The following is a 27865-nucleotide window of genomic DNA, read 5'->3' as shown; positions in this document are numbered from 1 at the left end:
ATTAAAGGAGAACAAAAAACTCACTACTTTTTAGGATAAAATGTCAAAGGAAGGCTTTTTTCCCAGTGCAGAGAAAACTGCATCCATTCTATGGGCCACTGACTAGGTGTGGCAACAGCAAAGATTGGTTTGTTTGTGTCCTCATTTTCAACTCCACCACCAGCCTGAGGCTCTATCAAGGACAGGAAAAATGGGCTAACATGGGAATATTTCTTTAAAATGTTTCTTAAGAATTCTGGTCTTGGGCAGTTAGGTGGCGCAGTGGTTAGAGCACCAGCCCTGAAGTCAAGAGAACCTGAGTTCAAAATCTGATCTCAGACACTTAACACTTCCTAGTTGTGTGACTCTGGGCAAGTCACTTAACCCCAATTATCCCAGGAAAAACAAACAAACAAACAAACAAAAAAGAATTCTGGTCTAGAAGAGATATAACACTTAAATAAGCTGTGGTCCCTGCCTTCATGAAGCTCACAATCTAGTGAATAAATAACATACAGAGAAAACCAGAAGATGCCATATTGTATGATCAGTGTCTAAGAAGAACAACCATGGCATAATTTGGGGTCTGAAGGGAAAGGTAGTTACCCTCAGAGACATGAAAGAAAGCTTCGTGAAGGAGGAACTGCATTGAACTGCATGGTCAAGGCTATTCAGCAGGTGAAAAGGGAGAAAGGAAAAATCCAGTTACAAGGAACTGCTTAAAGGGAAGCGCCAAGGTAGGAGAGCATGAGGCATATTTGACAGGTAAAAAGTAAAAGGAATACTTAGGGAGGAGTAATATGCAAAAAAGACCAGAAAAGTACATTGAGAAGTAATTAAGTAGAACCTTGAATGCTAGCCTCAAGAAATAATCTATGTTCAGGAAGCAAGTGGGAGCCAGTGAAGAAGAGTAGATAAAGATGATCAGATCTTTTCTTGCTTCAGTCTTCTCCCTGTCTGCTTTAACTAATGCTCAGAGCCTCTCCCCCTCTTAAAAAAATAAAGACAGAAAACCTTAACAACTCTGTGATCTATTCTCTTTATTAAGCTATTTCTTTCCTCCCTTTACTTTTGGATATTTATCACATATGTTCACTCTCTAGTCATTCACTCTCTAGCCTCTGCATTCAGGCTACCATCCCTGCCTCTCTATTGAAACTATCCCATCCAAGGTCAGAGATGACTTTTTATCATCAATTCCAATGACTTCTTCTCAGTCCTCATCTTCTTTGAACTCTGTGCAGTGTTTATTCATTTCTGATTTGTCCCTTGACTTCTGGGACACTGTCCTTGTGATTCTCATGTCTGTAGGATTTCCTTCCTCTTGCATGGTCATCTGTCCCTGTCATTATCTTCTCATCTTTCCTTTAAATGATCATCTCTGGGAACACCTTGTCAATTTTTTCTTTCTTGTCTATATTCACTCTTGGAGATCTCCAATCCCATGGTTTCAAATTTCTGCTTGATGATGTAGTCTCCATATATGTATTTTCAGACTGGGTCTCACTTCTGAGCCCCAGTCCTCCATGTCCAGGTGCTTACTGGACATCACTCTTAGTTTGGACCATCAACAATCTAAACCAATGTCCAGAAATGAGCATTTATTCGGTGTGCATCTCTCTCCCTCCTTTTGAACAGCCCTATTTCTACGTACGGCACCTTCTTCTTTTCAGTCCTCCAGACTCGTAACCTCAGAACCAGCTTTGAATCATTTATGCAGCTCACATGTGTAACATTGGGTAAGTCTCTTGTTTTCTTTAAGCCTTGTTATCTCCTCTAAAGTGAAGGGTTTGAACTATTTAAATATGGAATATGGGATGAAAGGAATCTAACAATTGTATAAGCCACTAGAGTAGAATCTGCTTCTAGGTCTATTGTAACTGGAAGAGGATTGAAGCGTGTTTGACAATGGGGGCTGCATTCTCAGCAATTCTCTGATGACTCGACAGATATTTTAGCCATGTGGCAAATCATTTAACCATTCTACTCCTCAGTCAAACTGGATGATCTCCGAGGTTCCTGTCTTCCCCAAAGAAAGTGTCCTTTCCTCTCAGTAGCAATTTTCTCCTGGGAAACTAGCTAAAAACACATTTTCTACTGATGGTGAATCAACACTATAAAATTATTCATTTGGAGATGGGAAATTTCTCTCTAAAGTTCTCTTGTCCAAACCAGAAATTCTAGAAAGGGTTGTAAATTCAGGCTGCCGTGGAGCTCTTGTAGAGATGGAACTCAAGTGGAAGCATCAAATTCAATCCAACACAATTCTATTAAGTTTCTGATGTTTGATAGTGACAAGAACTTTCTTTTCAGAGTCTTCAGTAGTTGTGACTAGAGTCCTATAGGAAAAATTGCCAGAAATTATTTTCAAAGGGGCTACTTAATGACTGAGATCACTGGACTGGAAGCATTGCTATTCCCAAGGCTCTTAGATTGTGGATCTTGAGCTATATTTATCAGGGTCTAAGGACTAGGGATTTTACTTGCCTGGCACATGTTGTCTCCCATCTCTTGGTGCTTCAGCTAAGCTATTGTGGCTTTTTGCGAGTGTCAGCTGACAGGGATGGCTGCCACTGCTTCTTAGACAAGTTGGATAATGGCTGCGCTGGGGCCAGAACTAATAGTCTGGGAGGTGCTAAGTTCCTGTGCCTATGTTTCTGTTGGTGGTAGTGGATCAGCAGCTATTGTTAATAGTGGGAAGGAAAAGGAGTTCCTTCTTCATGATGACTTCTCCCATCAATAATGGTTGTGGAGGCCAGGGTGAAAGCAGGTCTGCTAGTTTGGGGGACATGCTATTCCCTAGGCAAGTCTCGGATTCAAAGTTCCAGTGTATCTCCATATAGGTCCAAGAGGAAATGGTGGTTAAAGTGATTCAATTTGCTCAACACATGCTACCTTCTTTCTCAGATATATGTAGAATGGATTGGAGAAAAAAGAGAGTGGAGCTTGAGAAATCAAGTAGGAAGTTGTTTCAGTAATTTTGGTGAGAGAAGTGATAAGGATCTGGATTATAGTAAAGGCTATAAGAGTAGATAAAGAGAAATAAGAAGGGAAAATATGACAACTCTTGGCAAATGATTGGTAAAGAGATTGGTCTTGGGGAAAATTATTTTCAAGTTCCTGGATTTGAGGTGCTGATGAAATGGCACAGCAGAAATGCCCAGCAGAAATTTGGTTAAAAAGATCTTGACTTTGCATTTCCAGCTGCTCCAGATCTTCAAGTGGAGGTCTAGATGATCCATTATCCAGGATGTAGTGGGAAAGATTCTTGCCCAGATATTGGTTGGAGGAGGTAGTGCAGGTCTCTTCCACAGCTAAAGTTCAGAATCAAAACTCATATCTCCCTACTAAAGTGCCATGAACTCATTCTGAGCTTCTCAAAAACTGAGGGATTAGAGAAGCAGGTGCGGAGAAGGTAGAAACAGAGGTGGGGAAAATTTTCCTTGCTCTAGCTGCCCAAACTCACCTTTTTGCTTTTGTTTTTATTGCAGTTTTACCTGGAAAAAGAACTACAACAGTTTGATATGTTGATAGAAAAATATCCCTGTGCTTTCCCTCGCTGGGTCGGGGCCTTTCAGGTGCTTTTAAATATCTATGACCCAGAGTATGTGAAAATTCTTCTGAACCGAAGAGGTAAGGATATTCAGAATGGATCCATTGCTAAACTGTTGGACCTGGAGAGAATGAGAGGAGTCATCTAATCTATGACCAACTAATATGTATTTACAAAGTACTTACTGTGTGCCAGGACCAGGGGATGCAAAGACAAAGGCGAACAGTCCCTTTCCTCAAGAACTTCACATTCTAACGGAGGAATCACATATGGATTGATACATATGTAGGCAAAGACAAAATAGATTCAAAGTAATTTGAGGAAGGTGGGAATTAGCAGCCAGGGGATTAAGAAACCACCTTCATGTGGAAGGTGGTTCCTGAGCTGCATCTTGAAGGAAAGTAGGACTTCTATGAGATGGGAATAAAATAGGAATATATTCCAAGAATGAAGGAACTAGTTAATACAAAGCCATGGAAGTGGAAGATGGGAGTGTTGTGTATGAGAAACAATAAGGATGCTGGTTTGATTGGATGCTTGAGTGTGTAAGGGCACATAATCTGTTAACACACACACACACACACACACACACACACACACACAAATAAATTGGTAAGGTAAATTGAGGCCAAGAGCCTTTGAATACCCAAAAAGATGTTTATATTTCTTCCTAATGGATTCTCATGGTGAAGGAGTTTATTATGTAATAGGGTAAATGGGCACACGTGTACTTTGGAAAAATCACTTTAGCTACTCTGTAGGACAGAAGGAAGAGAATTAACTTAGAAATTCAATTTGAGGTAATGTGAGGGGGATGGATATGTTGTGGGAAAAAGGGGATAGATGCAATAAACATTATGAAGGTCAAAATGGCAAGATTTAATAACAAATTATGTATGTGGAACAAGTAAGATTGGGGAGTAGATGACTCCATGGTCTCAAAACACAGATACAAAAAGGATACAGCTAGTATTCAGAAAGAACAGTAACATATTCAACATAAATAGAAACATTTGAAAGAGAAAAGAGGTTATTCTGAAGAAGGAGGGGAATAATGAGTTTTGTAAAAGACGGTTACATATGGGATGTTCAAAATGCCCAATAAGGACTTAATTGAAACCCATTGAAACTGGTCCAGTGGCTCCATACAACAATAAAAGAAGTTGCAAGAAAGATTCTCAGGGACGCCCTCGAAAGAGAGCATGATCTGAATGATACTCCAGAAAAGCAAACTGAGGAGGAGCAGTCAGAGACCAAGGAGAAGAAGTAAGAGGAAACAGTCAAGAAAATCCAGAGAAGAGCAGAGTATTCAGGTGAAAAAGGTGATCAGTGGTACCATTGGTTGCAGTGAGGATGAGGATTTAATAAAGAGGAAAAGGAGAATGGAGCAAGCAATTAATTAAATTATTAATTTTATAAAATATATAATATAAACTATAATAATTTTAAAATAATAAATAAAAAGCAATTAAGCACCCACTACGTGCCAGGCACTGTGCTAAGTGCTTTACCATCATTACTTCATTTGATCCTCACAACAATTCTGAGAGGGAGATGCTATTTTTAATCTCCACTTCACAACTGGGGAAACTGAGGTAAACAGAATTAAGTAATTTGCCCCAGATCACACAGCTAATAAATGTTTGAGGCCGATTTGAACTCAGTTCTTCCTGACTCCTAGCCCAGCCCTGTATCCACTGTGCCCACTTACTTAGTTAACAAGTGGACATCTAGTCTTTGCCTAGAGAATTCATAGGACCTATGAGCTACTCTACTTTGTAATAGAATTCCAATTGTTAGCAAGCTTCTCCTTATATCAGGAGATTCCCTAGAACTCTTCCTCCTCCTCCTCAATTTCCTCATTTATAAAATGAGTTGGAAAAGAACTCTTCTTCTTGCTGTTCAGACATGTCCAACTCTTTGTGACCCCACTTGGGGTTTTCTTGGCAAAGATGCTGGAGTGATTTGCATTTCCTTCTCCAGCTCATTTCATAAATGAGGAAACTGAAGAAAAGAGGGTAAAGTCATTTGTCCGGAGTCCCACGGCTAGTTGAGTGTCTGAAGCTGGATTTGAATTCAGAAAGATGAGTCTTCCTTACTCCATACCCAGTGCTCTATGCAATATGGCACCACATAGCTGCCCACGGGTAATCTTAGAAAGGGTCAAAGAACATTGATTAAATACATCCTATGTGCCAAACACTCACTAATACAAAGAAAGTTCCTGCTCTCTGTGATAATAGAACTTAATTTGAAGGAGATGATGTGAAAACCATTAATAAACAAGCTATATATAGGATAAGTTACAAATCAGCAGCAGAGAAATCCTGCTAGATTTAAGGAGGACTGAGAAAGGCAGGGAGCTGGCTCAGTGCATAGAGCAATGGGCCGTAAGCCAGCAAGAGATGAGTCCAAATCCAGCCTCAGATAAGATCTTAGACAAATCACTTAACTGTTTCCTTCAGTTTTCTCAAATATAAGGTGACTAACAATAACATCTTCATCCTGAGATCAAATAAGATAATAATTGGAAAGCACTAAGCGTAGTACTCAGCATATAAATGGGAATTATTGTTATTCTCAAAGAAGATAGCATTTTAGCTGGAACTCAGAGGAAAATGGGAAAACAAGTAGATGTAAATGAGGGCAATCATTTTAGACACAGATGGTAGCCAGTAAGATGCAGTTGAGAGATAGAATGTTTGTGGGTAAGGAAATTAGGAAGCCAGTGCTTTGGTAGCAGGGTAGAAAATTAATGAGTGGGGAGACACATGTGACAAAAAGATTAATGGGGCCATCACAATAGTCTACAAAGGGGTGAAGACCTTCTTTTACCTTTTTTTGTATCCCCAGCACTTAGCACAGTGCCTGGCACCTAAAAGGTGCTTAAAGTGCTTGTTGATTGATTGACTGAACTGACGGGGTAATTATGCTAATAAAGAGAAGGTGTCACATTCAAGGGATGTCATGGGAGTAGAAACAGCAAGATATGACAGATGATTGAATATGGTGGAAGAGGTAAGAAAGAATTAGGAACTGTAGAAACAGTATAGACCTGGAAGACTGCAAGAATGTTGGTGTCCTCAATAGAAGCTGAAAAGTTTAGTAAAGGGGGAGTTGAGGGTAAAAGATCTTGGACATATTGAGTCTGAGATGTTCTTGGAACATTCGGATTGAAATTTCCAGTAGGTGGTTAGTTATATGGGGCTGAAGCTCAGGAAACAGATGGGACTATATTCACACATAGGTGAGTCATAAGCATAGAGATGAGAACTCCATCCAGAGATGCTGAGGAACGTATCCCTTGCCAGTGATAAGTCACTTAATGACTGAATAACATTAGGCAAGTTACCTAACCTCTCAATTCCATCAACCATAAAATGAGAGGGTTATATTAGATGACCTCTGAAATTCTGTATAGCTCTATAATCCCATGGTCCTAGTCCTATAATTTCCAAGAAATCCTCATGTTCTGTGTCTTGAGAGTATCTCCTTCCTTCTAGGAAAGTAATTTAAAAAGCTAAAGTCCCTATCAGACCTTGGAGAGCATGCAATCAATACAAAGAGCAAAGAATGGTCTTGAGGAATAGTCCTTTTGTGTTGTGAGGCACTAGAAGATTCAGTTCCATTCAGCACATTATAGAACATGGGCTACGGAGTGGGACAAGCTGACAGCTTTGGTTCCTTCAGCTCTGAGATTCAAAGATCCTAGATATCTGATGGCAATTTTGCAGCCCCTCCTGGTCACATGGCAAGTCCAGATTCTGTGCAATCTTTCATTATTTCCCTGACCTGTTTGTGCTAGTTGCTATTAACATATACATCCCATTCATTTCAAGTGATTTGGCAGGATTTTGTCCCCAAGCATATGGGTAATTTTGTAATGAAGATATCATTAATGGCATAATTTAGCCCCCCAGGTAGTAAGAGATAAAGCCCGGATACATCCTTAGATTTTCTGCCTCCAAACCCAATGTTCTGATTGATACAACAGACCCTCTGGTGTTTGAGTCCCTTTCTAGGAGGCATTTCAGGCCAGAGTGTTCCTGTTTACCTTGGGAGGAATAATAAACAACTTAAAATCCTGTTTTTGTGATTTTGCATTACCTGACTTTTGGTTCTCTAGAGCAGCAGCTCCATTTTCCTAGGATAGCATGAACCCAGAGTCCTTTGGGATGTCCAATCTCCTTGACTAAGTTATGTACCTATTAACCCCAGGCAAAATTCAGATACCCACAAACCTGCTCTGGTTTTAGACACTAAATTTATATCTAAGTAAAGCTTTTCTTTTCTGTGCTTGACTTTACAGATCCCAAAATACAGCTTGGGTACAAGTTTATTGTTCCCTGGGTTGGTAAGTACCTATGATTAACGTGGCCTTCTCAGACAAAAAAAAAAAATCCCTAGTGACAAGAAGCTTTTATTGTATAAAGATAGAGGTGGGGAGAAAATGTACACAGATGAATACAATCAATACAAATCATATATTCAATCAATACAAAAATATATAAAAAGTAAAATAAAATTCATTTCAAGAGCAATTCCAGAACTAGTAGGATCAAGAAACTGTCAAGAAGATGAAATTAAATAGATCAATGTAGAATTGAACTATTGCACTTGAGCTAAAGTTTACAAGTTTAAAAAATGGGAGAGGGGAAAATGACTACAAATGCATTCCTGTGAAACAATCCATAGAAGTCTTGGTGGACTGCAATCAGAATATGAATCAACAGAGGGATGTGGCACTTTTTCATATAAATAGTTTTGATTTCTTCTGAAAACTGCCCACGCATATCTTTTTAACCATTTATCAACTGGGAAGGCTCTTATATTTATAAATTTGAGTCCATTCTTAATATATTTGAGAAATAAGGCCATTATCAGAAAAACTGTAAATTTTTTTATGTTACTTCTTTGTCCATGGTAACTTTTAGCAAAATGTGATTTCCTTGATTATTTCTTTCAATTAAATCTAAATTTGCTTTTGTTTTGTTTAAGATTATGATTACTACTCCTGCCCTCTTTACTTTAGCTCTGATCCAGTCCTTCATTTCAACTTTGTATGTCTTTCTGTCCCAAGTATGTTTCATTTATACAACATATTGTTGAATTCTGATTTCCAATTCATTCTACTATTTGCTTCCATTCTATGAGTTCTCATTTCATTCATATTCACAATTATGATCACTAACTCTGCATTTCCCTCTACTCACTTTTCCTATGTTTATCCTTCTCCATCTTTTTATCTTATTTCTACTTAAAAGTCTTTATTCCTTCCAACTACTATCTTCTCTAATCTGGCTTCTCTCTTAAATCCCGCCTTCCATATCTATTATATCCTTCTCCTTCTCTCTCCCTAGTGGATAAGATAGATTTCTATACCCATCTGAGTACATATACATATTCTTCCTTCTTTGAGCCAATTCTGATGAGAGTGGGGTTCAAGTAATACCTGCTATCATTCCTATTCCTCCCACCATTATAAAAGTTCTTCCTTAAATACCTCCTTTATATAAGAAAAATTTCCCCATTTTATTTCTCTTCCCCCTTTCTCCTAATACATATATCTCTTTCTCATCCCTACATTCTTTTTCTGGGAGATCATGCCAATGGAAAAAACTCATGCCCAGACACTCCTTCTAACTGCCCTAAAAATGACAAAGTTTTTAGGATTTATAGTTATCATCTTCTCATTTAGACATGTAAATAGTTTAACTTTATTGAGTTCCTTATTATTATTTTTTCATATTTACCTTTTCATACTTCTCTTGAGCCTTCTGTTTAAAAGTCAGACTTTCTATTCAGCTCTGGTCTTTTCATTAAGAATACATGGAAGTCCTCTATTTCACTAAATATCCATTCTTCCCACACACAAAGTATTTTACTTAGTTTTGCTTAGTAAGTTATTCTTTGTTGTAACCTTTGCTCTTCATAATATCATATTCCAAGTCCCATATTCTTTTAAAGTGGACACTGCTGAATCTTATGTGATATTGACTGTGACTCCATGATATTTGAATTGTTTCTTGCTGCTTGCAATATTTTCTCCTTGACTTGAGAGCTCTGGGGCTTGGCTATAATATTCCTAGGAATTTTCATTTTGGAATCCCTTTCAGGAGGTGATAGGCATATTCTTTCAATATCTATTTTATCCTCTGATTCTAGACTATTAGAGCAAATTTTCCTTGATAATTTCTTGAAAACTAATGTCCAGGCTCTTTTTTATCATCACTTCCTTATAATCCAATAATTCTTATTATGTCTCTTTTATCTGTTTTCCAAGTTAGTTATTTTTCCAATAACATAGTCTATATTTTTTCCCATTCTTTTGGGTTTGCTTTATTGCATTTTATAGTCTTATGGATTCATTAACTTCCATTTGCCCAATTCTGATTTTTAAAGATTTTTTTTCAGTGAACTTTTGTACTTCCTTTTCCATTTGGCCAATTCTGTTTTTAAGGTAATGTTTTCTTTAACATTTGTTTGGTGCCTTTTTTACCAAGCTGTTAGTTTTTCTTCATCACTGTCATTTCTTTTACCATTTTTTTCCTCTACCATTCTTATCTCTTTCTTTAACTCTTCTAGAAATTTTTGTTAAGCTTAGATCAATTTAGCATTTTTCTTTCAGGCTTTGCTTGTAGTGGTTTTCACATTGTGAGCTTCTGAGTTTATGTCCTGGTCTTCTCTACCACTGTAGTCCTTTTTATGGTCAAGGTTTGTTGTTGTGATTATTTGCTCATTTTTTTATTTCTTTACTTTGAATTTTGTCAAAGGTAGGCTCTGCTTAGCTGTGGGTACCGTACTCAGCTTTAAGCTTATTTTGTTGCAATTTCCAGAGCTAATTCTGAGGGATCTGAAAATTTTTAGTGCTTCCAAGATATTGTTATCCTGAAAGAACTGTGGTCACTGCTCTTTTTTCCAGGAAAGGCCCCTTCTCCCTTGCACCATAAGTATTAGTGGTGCTCTTGGTCCTAGATGTGGGCTCTTGTTCTCTTGTGTCCAATCTCAAGCATTTCTCATCATCTTGGTACTTCAACTCAAAACTTCTTATGGGCAATAGAGTTGCCAATAAATGCCAGCTGCACCCAGTGCCATCAAAGGGTCCCCTGTAATCTTTCTGACTAGTTTCTTAACCCTCTTACCATCACTAGACTAAATGCTCCCAAGGCTCCCATCCTCTGGCCAGGATCCAGGCCTGTGTCCATCTCTCCTGTGGATCACCTAAATTGTCTCCAACTGGAAAAAATATCTCTTTTGACTTTTTTTTGGCTCTGCCCCTACAAAATTTTATTTGAGCTATTATTTTAAAGGTTTTTGGAAGGAAATGTTGGGAGAGTTCTGTTGGAGACTGGGCTCTATCCTCCTGGGAAAAGGCCTTCAAATGGAAAATGACCCGAGGAAGCATGTTTACAGATTTGATTTCATCTTATAGCATGCTGAATTTCTGGAGATCATAAAGTCCAGAAGAGTAGCCAGCTTGGTAAACCCTACCTCAATTTATATTCCACTAACAGAGCCTTTCGGAGCCTACAATCCTATCCACATGAAAACAATGCAACAATTAGTATCAAATTCTTTGCCTACATCAAATAAATGTCAGTTATTTTATTAATAAAAATAATAATAGATGTCATTTTATGATATTTTATAAATCAATTCCCTTATGATCATGTGTATAAAATAGTATAAGACTCAGACAGCTTAAGAAATTTGCCCACGATTACACAGTTGAGCCAGCACTCTATCTCGGGGCCTCTGAGACCAGCACTCTTTCCATGTGCCACATGAATATCTTATAAGATGACATAATCTAAGGTTCTTGTCTTTGTGCTGTCTTAAGGAAAAGGACTTCTGAGTCTAGAGGGAAAGAAGTGGTACCAGCATCGCCACCTGCTGACGCCTGCCTTCCACTTCAGCATTCTGAAGCCCTACATCCATGTGATCAATGATTCTGTCTGCAGGATGCTGGTGAGGGAATAGACAGCCCAGGGACCCTGCAAGTTGGTGGGTAGCCATCTCGAAGCAGAGACAAGCATCAGAGGGAATATAAGCATCTGCTCTGGGGCTAGGCACTGGGCTGGGAACTTTGTGGTATACAGGAAGCTGAGGAACCAAGGAGATGTTGAAGATGTCCTCAGAGGTTCCTAACTACTCTGAGCTTCTGTATCTCTGGTTGATAGCTTTTAAGTCTGAAAAGGGTTTTAAACATAGTGTCAGATAAGTGCTACAGACATTCCCATTTTACAGGTGAGTAAACTGAGGTTCAGAGAGATTTCATTACGTGCCCATTATCACACAGCTAGTAAATGATGAATCAAAAATTTAAACTGAAGTCCTCTGACTTCAACTCTTTCCACTGGGTCATGATGCCTCCTTAATATGCATTCCCCTATCATGGTACAAGTGCCTGCCTACCTCAGCTAAAAATCTTTGGCTCCTTCCTCTTCTTCCTCCCCTGCTCTCTCTTCCTGCCTCCTTTGCATCAATTCTCTTACGCTATGCTCAGCCCCTTTCGTCAGCATCCAAGTAGGTGCTTAAAAATGGCTTACCTTTGGGCAACTAGATGATGCAGTGGAGAGAGTACTAGTCCTGAAGTCAGGAGGACCTGAGTTCAAGTCTGGTCTCAGATACTTAACACTTCCTACCTGTGTGACCCTAGGCAAGTCACTTATCCCCAATTGCCTCAGCAAAAAAAAAAAAAATTATCTTTTCCTCCCTTGCAATCCTGACTGGTCATGCAAGCTGAATGAAATTATTAGGAAGATAACAGCTTGGCAAACTAACTTATATAAGCATATTAACGTTATATATAACTCTAACACTCTTAGAAAATCCTGGAAATCTCACTATCAAGCTAGAAGGAATCTTAAAACACAGACCTGAGAAGAGTAAAAAAATCATAATATAAGGTTCATCTTAAAACAGATGCTATTACATGTCTCTTACCAAAAGATGAGACTACCAGGGACTCTTCCAAATGGCAAATGACATGTTTGTGTCATTTATACAGAGTATTCATAGTTTAGATCATTAAAAACTATCTACAAACACTTAGAAGAAAATATATTGACTAAGGAATGAGAAGGGTTACAAAGTCCTCTGGATGTAAAGAATGACTAATTATCAATTTGGTAATTATTGAACAAGCTGGCCAAACATGCCATAATATGTGTCTTCTTTTTTATTATTGCAAAGTTGTTGGCTCAGCTTCTCCCTTTGGCTTACTTATGTTCTGCAAATAATAAAATAGACTCAGGGACAGCTAGGTGACACAGCACCGGCACTAGCCCTGAAGTCAGGAGGACCTGAGTTCAAATCTGGCCTCAGACACTTAATATTTTCTAGCTGTGTGACTCTGGGCAAGTCACTTAACTCCAATTGCCTCAGCAAAATAAGAAGAAGAAGATAGACCAGGTATAGTGAGGATGTGAGTGTATTAGATGCCCGCTTATAAAACTGTTCTTAATTTAAATATGCCATAAGTACAGTAGTTTCAGGGAGACAGCTTAAACTTGAGCTAGTGGATGAAAATGATACCTTCAAGTACTTTGATCTTCTCTAGCAAGAAATAGCAAACACAAATCTATGGATAAAGAGATGGAAATACAGGAGAGAGAGACAGAATGAAGGGAGAAGCAGTAAAGCAATAGGCTAGCAAAGAAAGATTCTTGGAAGCTACTGATGATGCCCATTGTACTCCCCTATCCCAGGACACATGGGGGAAGCTCAGCACCCAGGACAGTTCTGTGGAGATTTGCGAGCCCATCCGCCTGATGACCTTGGACAGCATCATGAAATGTGCCTTCAATGTCCAGACCAGCTCCCAAACAGAAAGGTCAGTGGTGAGGGGTACAGAAGAAGGGGCCTGTTGACTAGCACTTTAGCCCTTGATAATGCATTGTGCCTCCTCTTGTAGCTTCTCTATCAACTACCTCTCAACTGTGACCAAACTCTCAGAACTCATCTTCCACCGCCTGCACAGCTACCTCCATCACAATGACTTGATTTACAGGTGGAGCTCTCAGGGGCAAGAATTCCAGGCTCTCTGCCAAATAGCACATCAGTACGCAGGTATTTTCTGCACCCGGAGCTCCCTCTGCATGCTCTTTAGTTCCTTGACCCCTGTTGACTGGGATATTCAATTCAATTCAGTTCAACAAAAATAGGTCAATCACTTACTATGTATTAATGTTCTGGGGATCCAAAGAAAGGGATGTAAACAACCCCTGACCGTGTGTAATTTTCATGTTACCTTAGAGAAAGAACGCACACATTGATAGATAAATAAAAAATATAGACTAAGAAATATGGAGAAAGTTCTAATCTTTAGGGAATATAAGAACAAGCCTTTTGTTCTTTTGTTCTATAAACTGAGCCTTGGAATTTTTAAGGTAGCTAGGGTTTCCAAGGACAGAGGAGAGGAGGGAATGTATTCTAGGTATAAAAGACATATTTTTTGTGTATGGCACACTGTAAACATTTAATAAATAAATGGAATTGAATTGGATGGCATAGTCAAGCATCAAAAAATATTGGGTCAAGGATTATGATATTTATTTTGATAAGGATAAACTTAAAGGCTTAAAGTTCAAAATGTCAACTTCAGAAGTACAGTATTGGGGAAATATGGTTAGAAAACAATTTGTTTCAAAAAAAAAACCCCGAGGTTTCCAGATAAATTGCTTTTTTTAATATGAACCAATTGTATCATGGGTAAGTCAAGGAATGTAATGCAATTATAGGATACATTAAAAGATAGTTTCAGAGCAGCTAGGTGGTGTGGTGGATAAAGCTTTGGTCTTGGAAGGAGAGCCCTTCAAATTCAGCCTCAGACAGTTATTAGTTTTGTGACCTGGGCAAGTCATTTACTCCTGTTTGCTTTAGGAAAAAAGAGAAATATAGTTTCCAGGAATAAGGAGAATTCCATTTTCAGACCAATATGGAATAATTTACAGATTTCTGGGTGTCTTTTTAAGCAGATCATTGATAAAACTTTAGAGCACCAAAAAGGAGATCGATCAAGTTGGAGAACAGTGAGATTTGGTTAAAGGAATTGGGGCTACTTAATCTGGAGAAGATCTAGAGGAAACAAGATAGTTAAACTGAATAATTAAGTTGCTTAATCCTAGAGGGCAAAACAAGAAATGATAAATGAAAGTTACAAAGATATAATTTGAAACTGTCAACTACCAACATAATCAAGTCAAATGAGATCTAAACTCAACCACCAGTCCCAGAGATAGCTCTTTGCAGGATCATTAGCAATAATCAGTTCCATGTTCTTCATGGTAAGAGGAAAATGTTTTGTATTTTTTCTTCAGCCAAAATCATCCAAGAAAGGAGAGAAGCTCTCAAGAATGATAGTGAACAGGACAAAATCCGAAAGAAGAAGTACCTGGATTTTCTGGATGTTCTTCTCTGTGCCAAAGTAAGTCTGCCAAACATCTGAGCAAACCCACCCAATAGAATCACTATTTATTCAGCATTTGCCATGTGCCCGACACTCTGCTGGGTGATGGGAACCCAAAGATAAAAAATAATAATAATAATTTCTGATTTCAAGGAACTTGCATTTTACTGAAAAATCAGGATATATGGAAAAACAGACACATGGGATGTTAGAATGAAATAACCAATGAATTAGATTAAATGAAGTTGTCTGAGGCAGTCCAGTCAACTGACAATAAAGAAGTTCCCAATTCTGCATTTTGAAAAACAGATGGAATTCTATGATTCTGACTATATGATTGAGTTATTAAAACTAATTTTTTTGCTGAAGTAATTAACCTGGATTAAGTGACTTGCCCAGGGTCACACAGCCAGGTCATAGCTTATTATTTTGAGGCCAGATTTGAACTCAGGTCCTCCTGACTTCAGGGTTGGTGCTCTATCCACTGTGCCATCTAGCTGCCCCCAAATAAAAATGAACTATTTATTAAGTGCCTATTTATGCTGAAGAATGAGGTAGCCACCGGAGCAAAGGAAAAAAATTAGTTAAGACATGATACCTGGCCCCATGAAAATCACTGTTTAGTAGGGATATGAAGCATAATTGAAGATGACTGTGGTATACGATGGCGTTTGACCAAACCATTGGGGATGAGAAATCACAGGGCTCTGGGAATTCAAGGTTGTTGTCTTAGATGGAAGGGAGGTTCTATGGAAGATGTCAATGGATGTCTATGAATGATGTTTAAAATTAGAGCCTCTTTTTGTTTTCTCCCACAGTCAATTTCATGTTTGGCCAATGGAAAGGATCATTTAAAAATTGACTTTGAATAAAGGAATGCTTTTATCCCTTTTTTTCAGAGTGAAATTGGAGAAGGCTTATCAGATGAAGAGCTGGAGGCCGAACTTAACACATTTGTGTTTGGGGGCCATGACACCACCGCCTCCAGCCTCGCCTGGCTCTTCTACTGTATGGCTATGAACCCTGATCACCAACATCAGTGCCGAGAGGAGATCAGAGATATCCTAAAATCTGGGGACACCATTACCTGGTAAGAATGTCAAACACTTGACCCTAAGCCCTTGATCATTTGCTGATTTTTTCCTTCCTCTAGAACCATGACCACTCATCACTTATCCTTATTCCTTCAGACCAGGTTCTCTTGGTATGTTTTAATTCTAGTGAAGGTGCTTATCTCTCTCAGCCTCATAATAATAATAATAGCACCTACTTCCCAGAAGATCAAATGAGATATCCACTTAGCGTGATACTTGGTACTTAATAAAGCCGTGTTGCCATACAGACATATACAGAACACACACATATGTGTCTTGTGTATATTCATATGTGTGTATGCTAAATACGAGGTTGTTGGGGATGGACAGAGACACAAGTCGTTGGGGGAGACCAGGGAAGATTCATAGAGAAGGTAGTGCTTAAGCAGCACTTTGAAGGAACAGGTGGATTCTATGAGATGAAAAAGAGCATTTCAAGCCTGAGGCATCCATTATAAAGGCACAGAGATAGCAGCTGGGAGGAACACTTAGAACAAATTTGGTCAGGATATCAACTCGCTACAAAACTCCTAGAATCTGCATTTTTCTCTTACAGGAAGGGGAAAAAACATGTGTAGAGCCCCTACTATGTGCCAGGTACTGTGCCAAGGCCTTTTACAAATCTTCACCTGAGAGGTAGCCATTGTTATTATTCCCGGTTTTACAGTTGAGCAAACTGAGGAAAAGAATGGTTAACTATGATTCTTGTTAACATCATCTCAGTGCTTTCAGTCCTGCCCTCCACACTGAGAAAAATCTAATCACTTGTCTATCACAACAACCCTTCACATCTTTGAAGTTAGGTTCATATCTCCTGAAGTCTTCTCTCAAACAATCAACAAACATTTATTAAGTATTTAACTACATGCAGGGCACTGTGCTAAGTACTGGGAATACAAAGACAAAAACTATCCCTGTCCTTAAGGAACTTCTATTCTAATAAGAAGAAGCAATACAAAATACGTGTAGACTAGGTAGAAGAAAATATTATTGGGAAAACTGTACTAGCTAAGGAGACAGGAAGGTACATGAGCTGAGTCATGAAGGAAGCCATAGATACTAGAGGCATGAGCCCTGTTTGTAGTGGCTAAAAACTGGAAATTGAATGGATGCCCATCAATTGGAGAATGGCTGGGTAAATTGTAGTATATGAATGTTATGGAATATTATTGTTCGGTAAGAAATGACCAGCAGGATGAATACAGAGAGGACTGGCGAGACTGACATGAACTGATGCTAAGTGAAATGAGCAGAACCAGGAGAACATTATACACTTCGACAACAATATTGTATGAGGATGGATTCTGATGGAAGTGGATTTCTTTGACAAAGAGACCTAACTCAGTTTCAGTTGATAAATGATGGACAGAAGCAGCTACACCCAAAGAAAGAACACTGGGAAACGAATGTGAACTATCTGCATTTTTGTTTTTCTTCCCAGGTTATTTTTACCTTCTGAATCCAATTCTCCCTGTGCAACAAGAGAACTGTTCAGTTCTGCAAACATATATTGTATCTAGGATATACTGTAACATATCTAACATATATAGGACTGCTTGCCATCTAGGGGAGGGGGTGAGGGGAAGGAGAGGAAAAATCGGAACAGAAATGAGTGCAAGGGATGATTTTGTAAAAAAAAAAAAAATTACCCTGGCATGGGTTCTGTAAATAAAGTTATTATTAAATAAAATATATTTTATTTTATTTTATTTAATAATAACTTTTTATTTTAATTTTATTTTAATAAAGTTATTATTAAATAAAATATAAAAAAAAGATATTAGAGGCATGGAGGAGGAGTATGGATATGGAAGAGAACCACTGAAAAAACATGCAAGCGGCTGGGAAATGAAGTCTCTTATTCAAGGATGGGCAAATAGGCCAGGGAGACAAAATCATAAAGAAAATGGTAGAGAGCAAAGGGAAGTCTTAGAAGATAGGAAGAAATCTAAAGAGCTTTAAATGTCAGATGACTTCATATCTGGTCCTGGAGATAAGAGGGAGCCACTGAAGTTTCTTGATTAAGGGGAGATATGGTGAAGTAGACTTTAGGAAAATCATTAGGCAGCTAAATGAATGGGGAGATAAGGATGGGGAAAGATTTGAGGCAGGGAAACAAATTAAAAGAAAACTAAAGTGATCCAGACAAGAGGCAATGGAGACATAGCTGTGTGAAGAGAGAATTCACTACAAAAGATGTGAAGAAAGAAAAATTACAAGATTTGGTGATGAGTCGGTATATTTGTTCTTGAGATAAGTGAGAGAGAGGAATCAAGAATAACCCTGAGATTGTGAATCTGGGTAACTGGAAGGATGATGATAGGGAAGCCAGCTAGCCGTGCCTCCTATTATATGGACTCAAGATCCTTCACCAGTACTGTTCTTTGCATTTTCTCCAGCTTCTCAATGTCATTCTTAAAACGTACCCCGCAGAACAACATCCTCTGGATGTAGGCTGACCAGGTAGATTCGAGTGGGACTGTCACCTCCCTAGTTCTAGACGTGAAGGCTCATAATTTAGCCTACAGTTCTGGAGCACTGGCTGTAACGCTGCAATCCCAGACTCCCATTCACACTGGCAGGCTGAATTGCCTGCTACTTCTCCCATTGGAGTTCTAGAGTAGCCCTAATAGGTTTGGGATAATTTCTCTAATATTATCGCTCATGAGCCCCCACACGAGTGCTTCTGCTCAATTAGTCAGGCAGACTCTAGTAGTTTTTAGAAATTGGTATTCACTAGAGTAATGCAATAATAGTTGGTTCACATTATCCCTGCAAACCCATGGCACGCTCATGTAAAAGCATGTGTAGAATTCGGAGAAAGTGGATTTAACTATAGAGAACATAAGGCAAAGGGCATAACCCACAGGTCCTGGGAGTCCTTTTGTATGTTCTGTAGGACCTTCATGAAGAACCTCTTAGGTATGAAGCTCAGACTTCTCCTAGGCTTTTTACAAAGTGGGCTTTATTCTGTGTGTTTAGTTAGCCTTGGATAAAGGAAGGCTCTTGTACTTTTCAAATTAAAAATGAGAATGTCTTGAGAGATGAGGAGCCGGTAGCATAAAGCACAAGACAGGGAGTCAGGAAGACAAGTTCAAAACAGGCCACAATTACTAGCCATGTGACCCTAGGTGAGTCACTGAACCTTTCTGCCTCAATTTCCTCAACTGTAAAATAGAAACAGTAATAGTATCTACCTTGCAAGGATGCTGTGAGGATCAAATGAGGTATCTGTAAAAAATACTTAGCAGATTTCCTACAACAAACTAGACAGCATATAAATGCTTATTCCCTTCCCCCTTCTCTAGTTTATTCTTGGCTCCCAAAACAGTACCATTAGATCGTTCCAAGGACACTGGGAGTACAGTGATGAAAAGATCAAATCTTCTAATCTTTAAAAAGTCACATAGTAGTCCTATAATCCTGGAAAGGGAAGTAAAGAAGATAGGGACTGTTTTCCTCCCCTGCAAAATGTTTCTTTCTCAGGGACTTGGCAATATGGCTTTCTCCTTCACTGGCCCCAGTGGCTCCTGGTCCCACTACTGGAATGCTGAGTTCCAAACTTGCTTGCCTCCACATATATGCAGAACATGACCAAGTTTTCTTAACCAATTTCAACACACTTCCTGTGTGTGTCATTTCATTTCATTCACTGACTTGCTTTATTTCCAAGTTGATTGAAAACTTTTTGAAGCTAATTTAATGCCTTTGAGTGATTGATTGTTTCAATAAAAGTGGTCTCACTTGATAGAAAAAATCAGAGTATCAAATATCTTATTACTCTAAGTAGGATAGGAGTGATTGGTTAACTGATCGATCGATCTCATCTTTACAACTGTAATAGCTTTTTTAACTGCCCTGTCACACAGCTGACCCATATGAATTTGCAGGCCACTGAAAACCTCCCATCATTTTTTGGCAACTGCTCTCTAATTAAGTTTTTGTTATTTAACATTTAAGATTGATTGTTTTTTATTCTGAAACATAACTTTTTTATATTTATTCTTGATTACAGTAATTTTCTTAGATTCATCCCTTTTCACAGTTTTTTAAAATTCTGACTTGGTCCTTCAGTGTATTAGCCATCCTCCTGTCCTTTCAGTGACATCTGAAAATTTGATAAGGATCCATCTGCATATTTACTTAAGTAACAGATAAAAACTATAAATGTGAAATCCCTGAGGTAGAAACCCTTTAGAACCTCTTCTAGGTAATAACTATTAGGTAATAACCATGGTAAAAACCATTAGAAACCTTTCAAGGTAATAACAATTACTGTTCTTTGGGTCTATCCATTCAACCAGTTGATTACGATAATGAAGATAAATAGGTAGTATCTATGTAGAATTTTGTTTTTTTTAGCTTTTTGTATGTTATCTCATTTTGTTCCTAAAACAGTTCAGTAATATAGATGCTATTATTATCACCATTTTACAGATGAGGAAACTGAGACTTACAGAAGCTAAATGACTTTCCCTAGGTTCCCTCCCTCTTGCGTGTCTGGGGTTGGATTCAAATTCATTTTTCTCCTGACATCAAGTCCAGCATCCTATCTACCACCTTCCTGATCCTTTCATTGTATAATCTGCATCTTTCTATTTTGTCTACAAAATAGCAAGAGAGGTTTTGTGCATTGCTTTGCTAACCTCTAAGCCAACTCTATCTACAATATTCTCCTAATCTCTCTGACTCTAACCCTACCGAGAAAGAAAAGAGTTGAGCTGACATGGACTCTGTCTGATGAAGTTATCTGGGCTCTTGACAATAACAATCACTGTCATTCAAAGCAATCTTTAAGGTTTGCAAAGTAATGTTCTTACATTGTGTCATTTGATTCTTACAACAATCCTATGAAGTAGCAGCTATTATTATTATTATTCCTATTTTACAAATGAGAAAACTGAGACTGAGAGATCTTGTCCATGGATTCTGAGCTAGTCGCACTTATATGGCATTTTAAAGTTTCTAATGAGCTTTACATATAAGTCCTGTGAGACAGGTAACTTTATTGTCCTCTACAAATGGGAAAATTGAGACACTAAAAGCTTCACTGGTCTTCCCGTGTTCATACATACATAAGTGTCAGAAGTAATATTTGAACCCAGTCATCTCTTGACCCCAACTTCAACATTCTTCCCACAAGACCATAGTGCTTCTAGATTTTCAGTACCTATCCTTTTAATATACTTTAAATGATTTATATTCTTAATAATCAAAGTAATTCAAAATGAGTGTAGCTTTGGAAGTGGTCTTGTGTTTATTTATTTCAAGTGATAGTTACCATTTCTGTGGTGCTAATTTAGGTACTTTACAATAATCTGTGAAAGAAAAAAAACACACAAAAAAATGTTACAACTATCTTATTGATAAAGAAACTGAGGCTCGGAAAATAGAAATTGTTTGCCACTTAGAAGCAGAATTGAACCTTTTTACTCCAAATCCAGTTATTTTATTGCCCAGAATAGACTGTGAATTGATAACTAGCAAACCCAGTGATAAAACTCTATTTGTAGGATGTTATAAGAGCTCAGAAATGGTCTGTTTTTTCCATGTTATTTGCCTTCTTCCCCTTGTAACATGTGTGGCTGAATGTTAAGCATATCACAGCCTAAACTGATGTGATGTCTTTCACCTATTACCAACTTGAGGAGGATCATTGAATCAGATATGGAGCCTAAAGGAAGCCTAGAGTCGACCGAATCCAATCCCCTCTGGTTAAGTGATTCACCCAAAGTCACACGCCTGATAATTGAAAGATTTACAATTTGAACTCCATTCCTTTGATTCTAAATCCAACGCTCCTCACTGTACCTGGCTGCCTTTTAAGGAGTAGATCTCAGTATAGACATAGTGGAGACTCTGGCAAAAACCCTTATCTTTCCATCTCTTTCTTGTCTCCATCTTTCCTCACAGGGACCACCTGGACCAAATGCCCTACAGCACCATGTGCATCAAGGAGGCCCTCCGCCTGTACCCACCCGAAATCACCATAGCCAGGGAGCTTAGCAAGCCTATTACTTTCCCAGATGGACGTTCCTTACCCACAGGTATCACTCTGCCTGTCCAATATACTCAGTTTTCTTTAGAACTCATTTCCCCAGGGAGCAGAGCAAACAGGATAAAGGAACCTCTTGGTTCATCGAGGAGCTAGGAGAGAGCACTCTGAATTACTAGCCCAGGTCCATATTAGCAACTTAATATAGAATGATTGATTTTTTAAATACATCATATAGAAATAGAGCAAAAAAGACACAGAGAAAAGGCTTCAGGTGTTGAAAGGGCTCTAGCAGTGAAGAAAAGTTAGACAGAATCTGAATTGGAAGGTACTTTAGATATCATCCAGTGCGACCTGGATGTAAGAATCACCATTTTCTACAATCCTGATAAATATTCAACCATCTTTACAAAAAACTATCTGAGGTAGGAAATCGACTTCATTCGGTCAGCCTAACTTAATTTTGAAGAGCTCTAATTGGTGGGAATTTTTCCTCGTATCAAGCTAAAGTTTGCCTCTGTAGTTTCTAGCCATTATTTCTATCCTATGGGGCAAACCAAGCCCAACTAATCCTATTTCTACTTGACAGGCTAGATATTTAAGGGCAATGAGTTTGTGTTTTCCCAAGTCTTTACATCTCCAGACTTATTTGCTGCCTTTTAAGTCACTCCTAAAATTCTGATGAATGTAATAGTCCTGTGTGGACCCTTGTGGAGCTCACCATGTCAGGCAGTCACCTAACATCAGTGTCTAATTTTTCCATGTGCTAAATGTTGGGATTACACAGAAATGGAAATGCAGAAGATCAAAATATGCAGTAGGGTCCAGGAAGTATGTCTGAAATATGTGAACTAATTATAAAAGAATAAAAATATAATGCAGCCATAGCTACTAATTGGGAAAGCACAAAATGCTCAAAGGTATGTATTATGCAAGGTACAATGTAAACAGGGAAAGGAAGGGTCCAGAAAAAGAATTTTAGAAAAGTGTAGGAGAAAAAGGACACTTTGGAGGGGGAAGGGGAAATCATGGAAGGTTTCAGAGAGGAAGTGGCACTCAAACTACAACGGATCTGTGTGTCTGTGTATGTGTCTCTCTGTGTCTCTCTTTCTATCTCTGTCTCTCTGTGTGTCTCTCTCTCACTTTGTATACCTCCCCTCTCCTTCCTCTTTCTCCTTCCCTTCTTCCCTATTTAGGTATGATAGTGGTCCTGAACATCTGGGCTCTCCACCACAATCCTGCTGTCTGGGAAAACCCACAGGTATGACTCATTCTAGCACAAAAGTTTCACAGAAGCAGTCACGTCCAAATGCACTCTGTGGTAGATATTCAAATCCACACTGTTCTTTTCCAACAGCCCCACATGATTTGAGGGCATTGGTTTCTATCCTGCTTCTGCTTCTTACACACTACTGTGGGTAATCTACCTAAGCTTTCTGAATCTCAGATCCTCAGATAGCTGGACTTGAAAGTCTCTTAGGAACCTTTCAGCTCAGTATATAAGCCAAAGATCCAATAAGTTAAGTTACTTCAAGCACTGGAATAATTCTCACTGATGTAGGTCCTGTCTTCACTTACATCATAAAAGATCATTAACTCCAATCATTCTTTCATTCCTTAAAAAAACATGTATTTTCCATCTGTGATGGCCCCAGGCAATGCCCATCTCTAGCAGATACCCTTAGTAAGTTGCTAGGACTTGGATAGAACCTGATTCATGTGCTGACTCTCAGCTCAAAGCTGGTCCAACTTAGTAAGATCTAGAAAGCTGTTGTTCTCTGGGGGAGTCTTCAAACCCCTCAGGATCACCTCCGCACCACAACAAGTCTTTACAGGAGGATGATCGGGGAAGAACAATAAAAATGAGAAATAAAACATTTATTTCAATGGCCTAGAATTGATGGAGTTGAGTTGTTTTTTGGGGGGAATGGAGCACAGAGTGGAAGGAGTATTACTTAGCTCTTTTATTAAAATCTTCTAAGATCTCCCTTTTGGAAGGAGTTCATCCTGAGCTCTCTAGGATTTTTCTAGAAGAGGAAAAAATTCTAGAAGGAAGGTGTCAAACATGTGATCCATGAGCCTCCATCTTGAGTGATGCCCAAATCAATTTAAATTTAATTGGAAAATATCAAGCAAAATAAATAAATACATAATGTTAATGATTTTCTAGGGCAATATGGGACCCGCAGGTTTATGTATGGTTTAATGAATCCTATTTCTTTTTTATTTTGATACTACTGCTCTAGAAGGTCATACTCTATCTTTTAGAAGGCTTCAAATATGGGCCTATGTATGGACAATATAGTATGTGTCTGGCTTCCAAGGACCAGTTAAGTCAAGTCCAGAGTAGTTCATCACCCTGAAATTTACTTTTAGATGATGGATTATCAGTGGAAAGGTTCAGTCATAGTTTTCATGAAGAAGGCCTGCCTTGAAATACACAGAGAAGCTGTGATCTCTACTGACATCCGATGATGAAATCCAGTATCTTTGAAATATTTATGTTGCAAGATTCCGAGGTAGACCATACAAAAGCTCCCAACAGTGAGTGTGACCAGGGATAGCCAAAAGAGACTGTATCCAACACAATCTGCCATCCTTGAAAGTGGCCCAGGAGAGGCTGCAACTGCACAACTTATAACAAAAACTATCCAAGAATTTGTCAGAGTTCAGCCTTCCATATTCAGGACTAGAAAAATCCTCTTTTGCCTGGATTTTTGATTTATTCATCTCAACCCCCTCAAAATTAATCAAATAAGTATCTCTTTTCTTTCCTTCTTTTCATGGAAATCCAGCTATGGTCTACTGGGATCAAAGATCTGATATGTGACATGAAAAGAAAAGTGTTTTTCCTACAGAAAAGTAATAGCAAAGTTTGGACTTCTTGTTCTTCTCACTAGGGACTCTTTCCTATTTATTTCTATAGAAAAGAACATAGCCTGACTGGTGCCAAAGTTGCTATTCTTTTCAATTTCTTACACAAAAGTAATAGCAAAGTTTGGACTCATTGTTCTTATCACTGGGGACTCCTTCCTATTTGTTTCTTTAGAAAAGAACATAGCATGGCTAGTGCCAAAGTTCCTATTTTTTCTCAATTTGAGTTCAATGCAAGGAAAGTTGAATTTGAAGTAAAGCCTTAAATGTTTAATTACCTAAGTCCAACATCTGAGTATTTTTTTAAAGAAATGTATTAATTATAGTGTTGTGGGATCTCATTACAGGTCTTTGACCCCCAAAGGTTCTCCCAAGAGAATTCTATGAAGAGACACTCCTATGCTTTTTTACCTTTCTCAGCTGGACCTAGGTGAGAATGCATCAAATGATTATACTGGGGGATCATACTAAAATGACCATGTGTATTTGAAAACTACTTCTTCCCCTTAGCTCCTTAGCTCTCTTAGTTCCATCTCCTTACTTGGGTTTTCTCTGGTTGGATGAAGTCATGATTTAACTGGTTGGTTAGGGAATTAAAGCCAACACACAGAGATAACAGAATATGAAATTTAAGAAATAGTTCATCATACAGTTGATCTGGAACACAGACTTTGAATTTGACTTTGAATTTGAAGTATTTGACTTATACTTTAACATATTTAACATGTATTGGTCAACCTGCCATCTGGGGGAGGGGATGGGGGAAAGAGGGGAAAAATTGGAACAAAAGGTTTTGCAACTGTCAATGCTGAAAAATTGCCCATGCATATATCTTGTACATTAAAAGCTATATAACCAAAAAAAAAGAAAGAAAGAAAATGAACGATATGAAATAAAAGATTGGAATCATACTGGAAAGGGATGTATATCTTATCATCAAAACAATAGGCAAAGACTGAAGGTATTTAAGCCTAAGAGTGTCACAGGAGCTTCTCAAAGACAACTATTTGATTCACTTGCCACAACCTACAGAGCCTTAGTCATCCACCTTGAAATTATCTGTGGGCACTGGTCACAAGGAGAACTCAGAAAGCATAGAAATAGAATAGTGAGACCCGTCACTATTCAAAGAAAAAATGATTCAGAGAGCACATTCTAGAGTTGATGAGTGAGGAGGATCAACTAGATAGATAAAGCCTCTGTAGGAGCCATAACCACTAATCAGGGATGACGTTAGGAGAGCCATAAGGAGTCAAAAAAAGAGCAATGGGTTTGAGTCAGAGGATCTTATCTGTATCCCCGATATTTAGTGGGACATCAAATGAGTCATTGACACTTCATAGAATAGAACTAATGATGAGGCTTTAAAGGGGTTATAACTTATTTACAACAAACTGGAAAAAAGATAGGGAAATATAATGGCAGTGTATGATAGGAAGTTATATTGCTGGGTGGAATTTAGAAAGTAAAGGGGACAACATAGTGGGGAGCATTGGGGAGAAAACCAACAAGATTGGAGCATGTGTCACATACCACCAAGACATAGAGAGAAAAGCCATGTAGAGTTCAGGAAATGAATTATAAGATTGTCATGATGGCCTGGGACAATAGTGATAGGAAATGGCCATTTGCTAGACACTAAAGGTCCCTCCTTTCCCAAAGCAGAATAGATCACAACTTCCTGGATTGTTTGAATGGGAATTTAATCCTCTGAACAGTGAGCAGGTCAGCAATTAGAAGTGGTCATCTCTTCTTGATTCTCATCGACAGACACAAACTGGTGGCTGGGGTGGAAATGGTAGGAATCTTAAGTTGGATTGACCATGCCTTATTCGACAATTGTAATAGAGAAGAGCAAAACATGATAGAGTCTGAAATTTCAAAGGGTTCAGGGAAAATAAGAATCTCATAAATTAAAAGTCTATAGGGGAAGTCAGCATAAGTCAGTCAGCCATAAATCTTTCAGCAAACAAGCATTTATTAGGAGCTTACTGTATGCCAGGCACTGCAGTAGGTACGTGAGATAAAAATGAAAGAAAAACAAAAAGAAAAGTCTCTGCCTTTCGGAAACTCACATTCTAATCAAAGATATATGTATATATCTAGGAAGATATAAGATATATAAGATCAGACTGAAAGTAATCTTAAAACATTAGCAGCTGGGACCTGTAGAAAGTGAGATGTCAGTTGAGACTTGAAGAAAGGGAAAACAATAGGGAAAGGGAAGCAAATTCTTGATGGGGAAGGAAGATGGTGCAATCAGGGCACAGGAATGGAGAGGGGAGATTGGATATCATGTTTGAGGAAGTATAAGAAACCCATTGTAGCAGAATCTTCAGGAAGAGGTAAGGTGTAATGGGCTGGAAGGTAGAATAGAGTGAGGATATGAAGAGCTTTAAAAGCTGAAGAGAGGATTTGATAGTTAATCCTATAGTTGCTAGGGAACCACTAATACTCACTGAGCAGGGATATAACATGATCAGAACTGTGCTTTAGAAAAATCACCTTAAGAGCTCAGTGGAAGATGAAGAGAGACTTGAGGCCAGGACACCAACCATAAGGCTATTTAATCATTCAGGGGAGAGATCATGAGGGCCTGAACTAGCACTGGAGGGGAGAGCAGAAAACGTATGCAATCTAACCTCAGATACTCAATATGTCCTTGCTGTGTGACCCTGGGCAAGTCACTTAACCCCAATTGCCTAAGCAAAAATAAATAAGTTGGGATGGCAAGAGGTCTGGGAAGAAAAGATAGTATAAGATATGTTCAATTTGATATTTCTACAAGGTATTCATAGAGATCCAAGAGATAGTTGGAGCTCCATGACTGTAGCTTAGGAGAGAAGTTATGGCTAGAAATAGAGATGCAGGAATCATTTGCAAAGAGAAGACAATTCAACCCATGAAAGATGATGAGATCAATAGATGGGATAATTTAGAGTGAAAAGAGAAGTGGAACA

General features: G+C 38.5%; 1 protein-coding gene across 2 annotated transcripts in view; it reads left to right on the top strand.

Annotated features, from left to right (window-relative positions):
* Positions 1 to 27865, top strand: part of LOC127563364 (cytochrome P450 4A4-like) — a 38383-nt gene that overhangs the window by 8165 nt on the left and 2353 nt on the right. Inside the window, exons 2-12 of one of the 2 annotated variants that reach the window (XM_051999776.1) lie at positions 1618 to 1718; positions 3471 to 3612; positions 7842 to 7886; positions 11373 to 11500; positions 13243 to 13367; positions 13449 to 13603; positions 14854 to 14960; positions 15842 to 16032; positions 21950 to 22083; positions 23228 to 23292; positions 25253 to 25335. In XM_051999776.1, coding sequence (XP_051855736.1) covers positions 3504 to 3612; positions 7842 to 7886; positions 11373 to 11500; positions 13243 to 13367; positions 13449 to 13603; positions 14854 to 14960; positions 15842 to 16032; positions 21950 to 22083; positions 23228 to 23292; positions 25253 to 25335 — 1142 coding nt within the window. In that variant the 5' untranslated portion in view covers positions 1618 to 1718; positions 3471 to 3503. The remainder of the gene's footprint in view (positions 1 to 1617; positions 1719 to 3470; positions 3613 to 7841; positions 7887 to 11372; positions 11501 to 13242; positions 13368 to 13448; positions 13604 to 14853; positions 14961 to 15841; positions 16033 to 21949; positions 22084 to 23227; positions 23293 to 25252; positions 25336 to 27865) is intronic. The other variant, XM_051999775.1, reaches the window with a different exon arrangement.

The sequence above is a fragment of the Antechinus flavipes genome, chromosome 4 (genome assembly GCF_016432865.1).
Source record: "Antechinus flavipes isolate AdamAnt ecotype Samford, QLD, Australia chromosome 4, AdamAnt_v2, whole genome shotgun sequence".
Classification (NCBI taxonomy): domain Eukaryota; kingdom Metazoa; phylum Chordata; class Mammalia; order Dasyuromorphia; family Dasyuridae; genus Antechinus; species Antechinus flavipes.
Note: the sequence above shows the minus strand (reverse complement) of the source record. Positions and strands in the feature narration are given on the sequence as shown.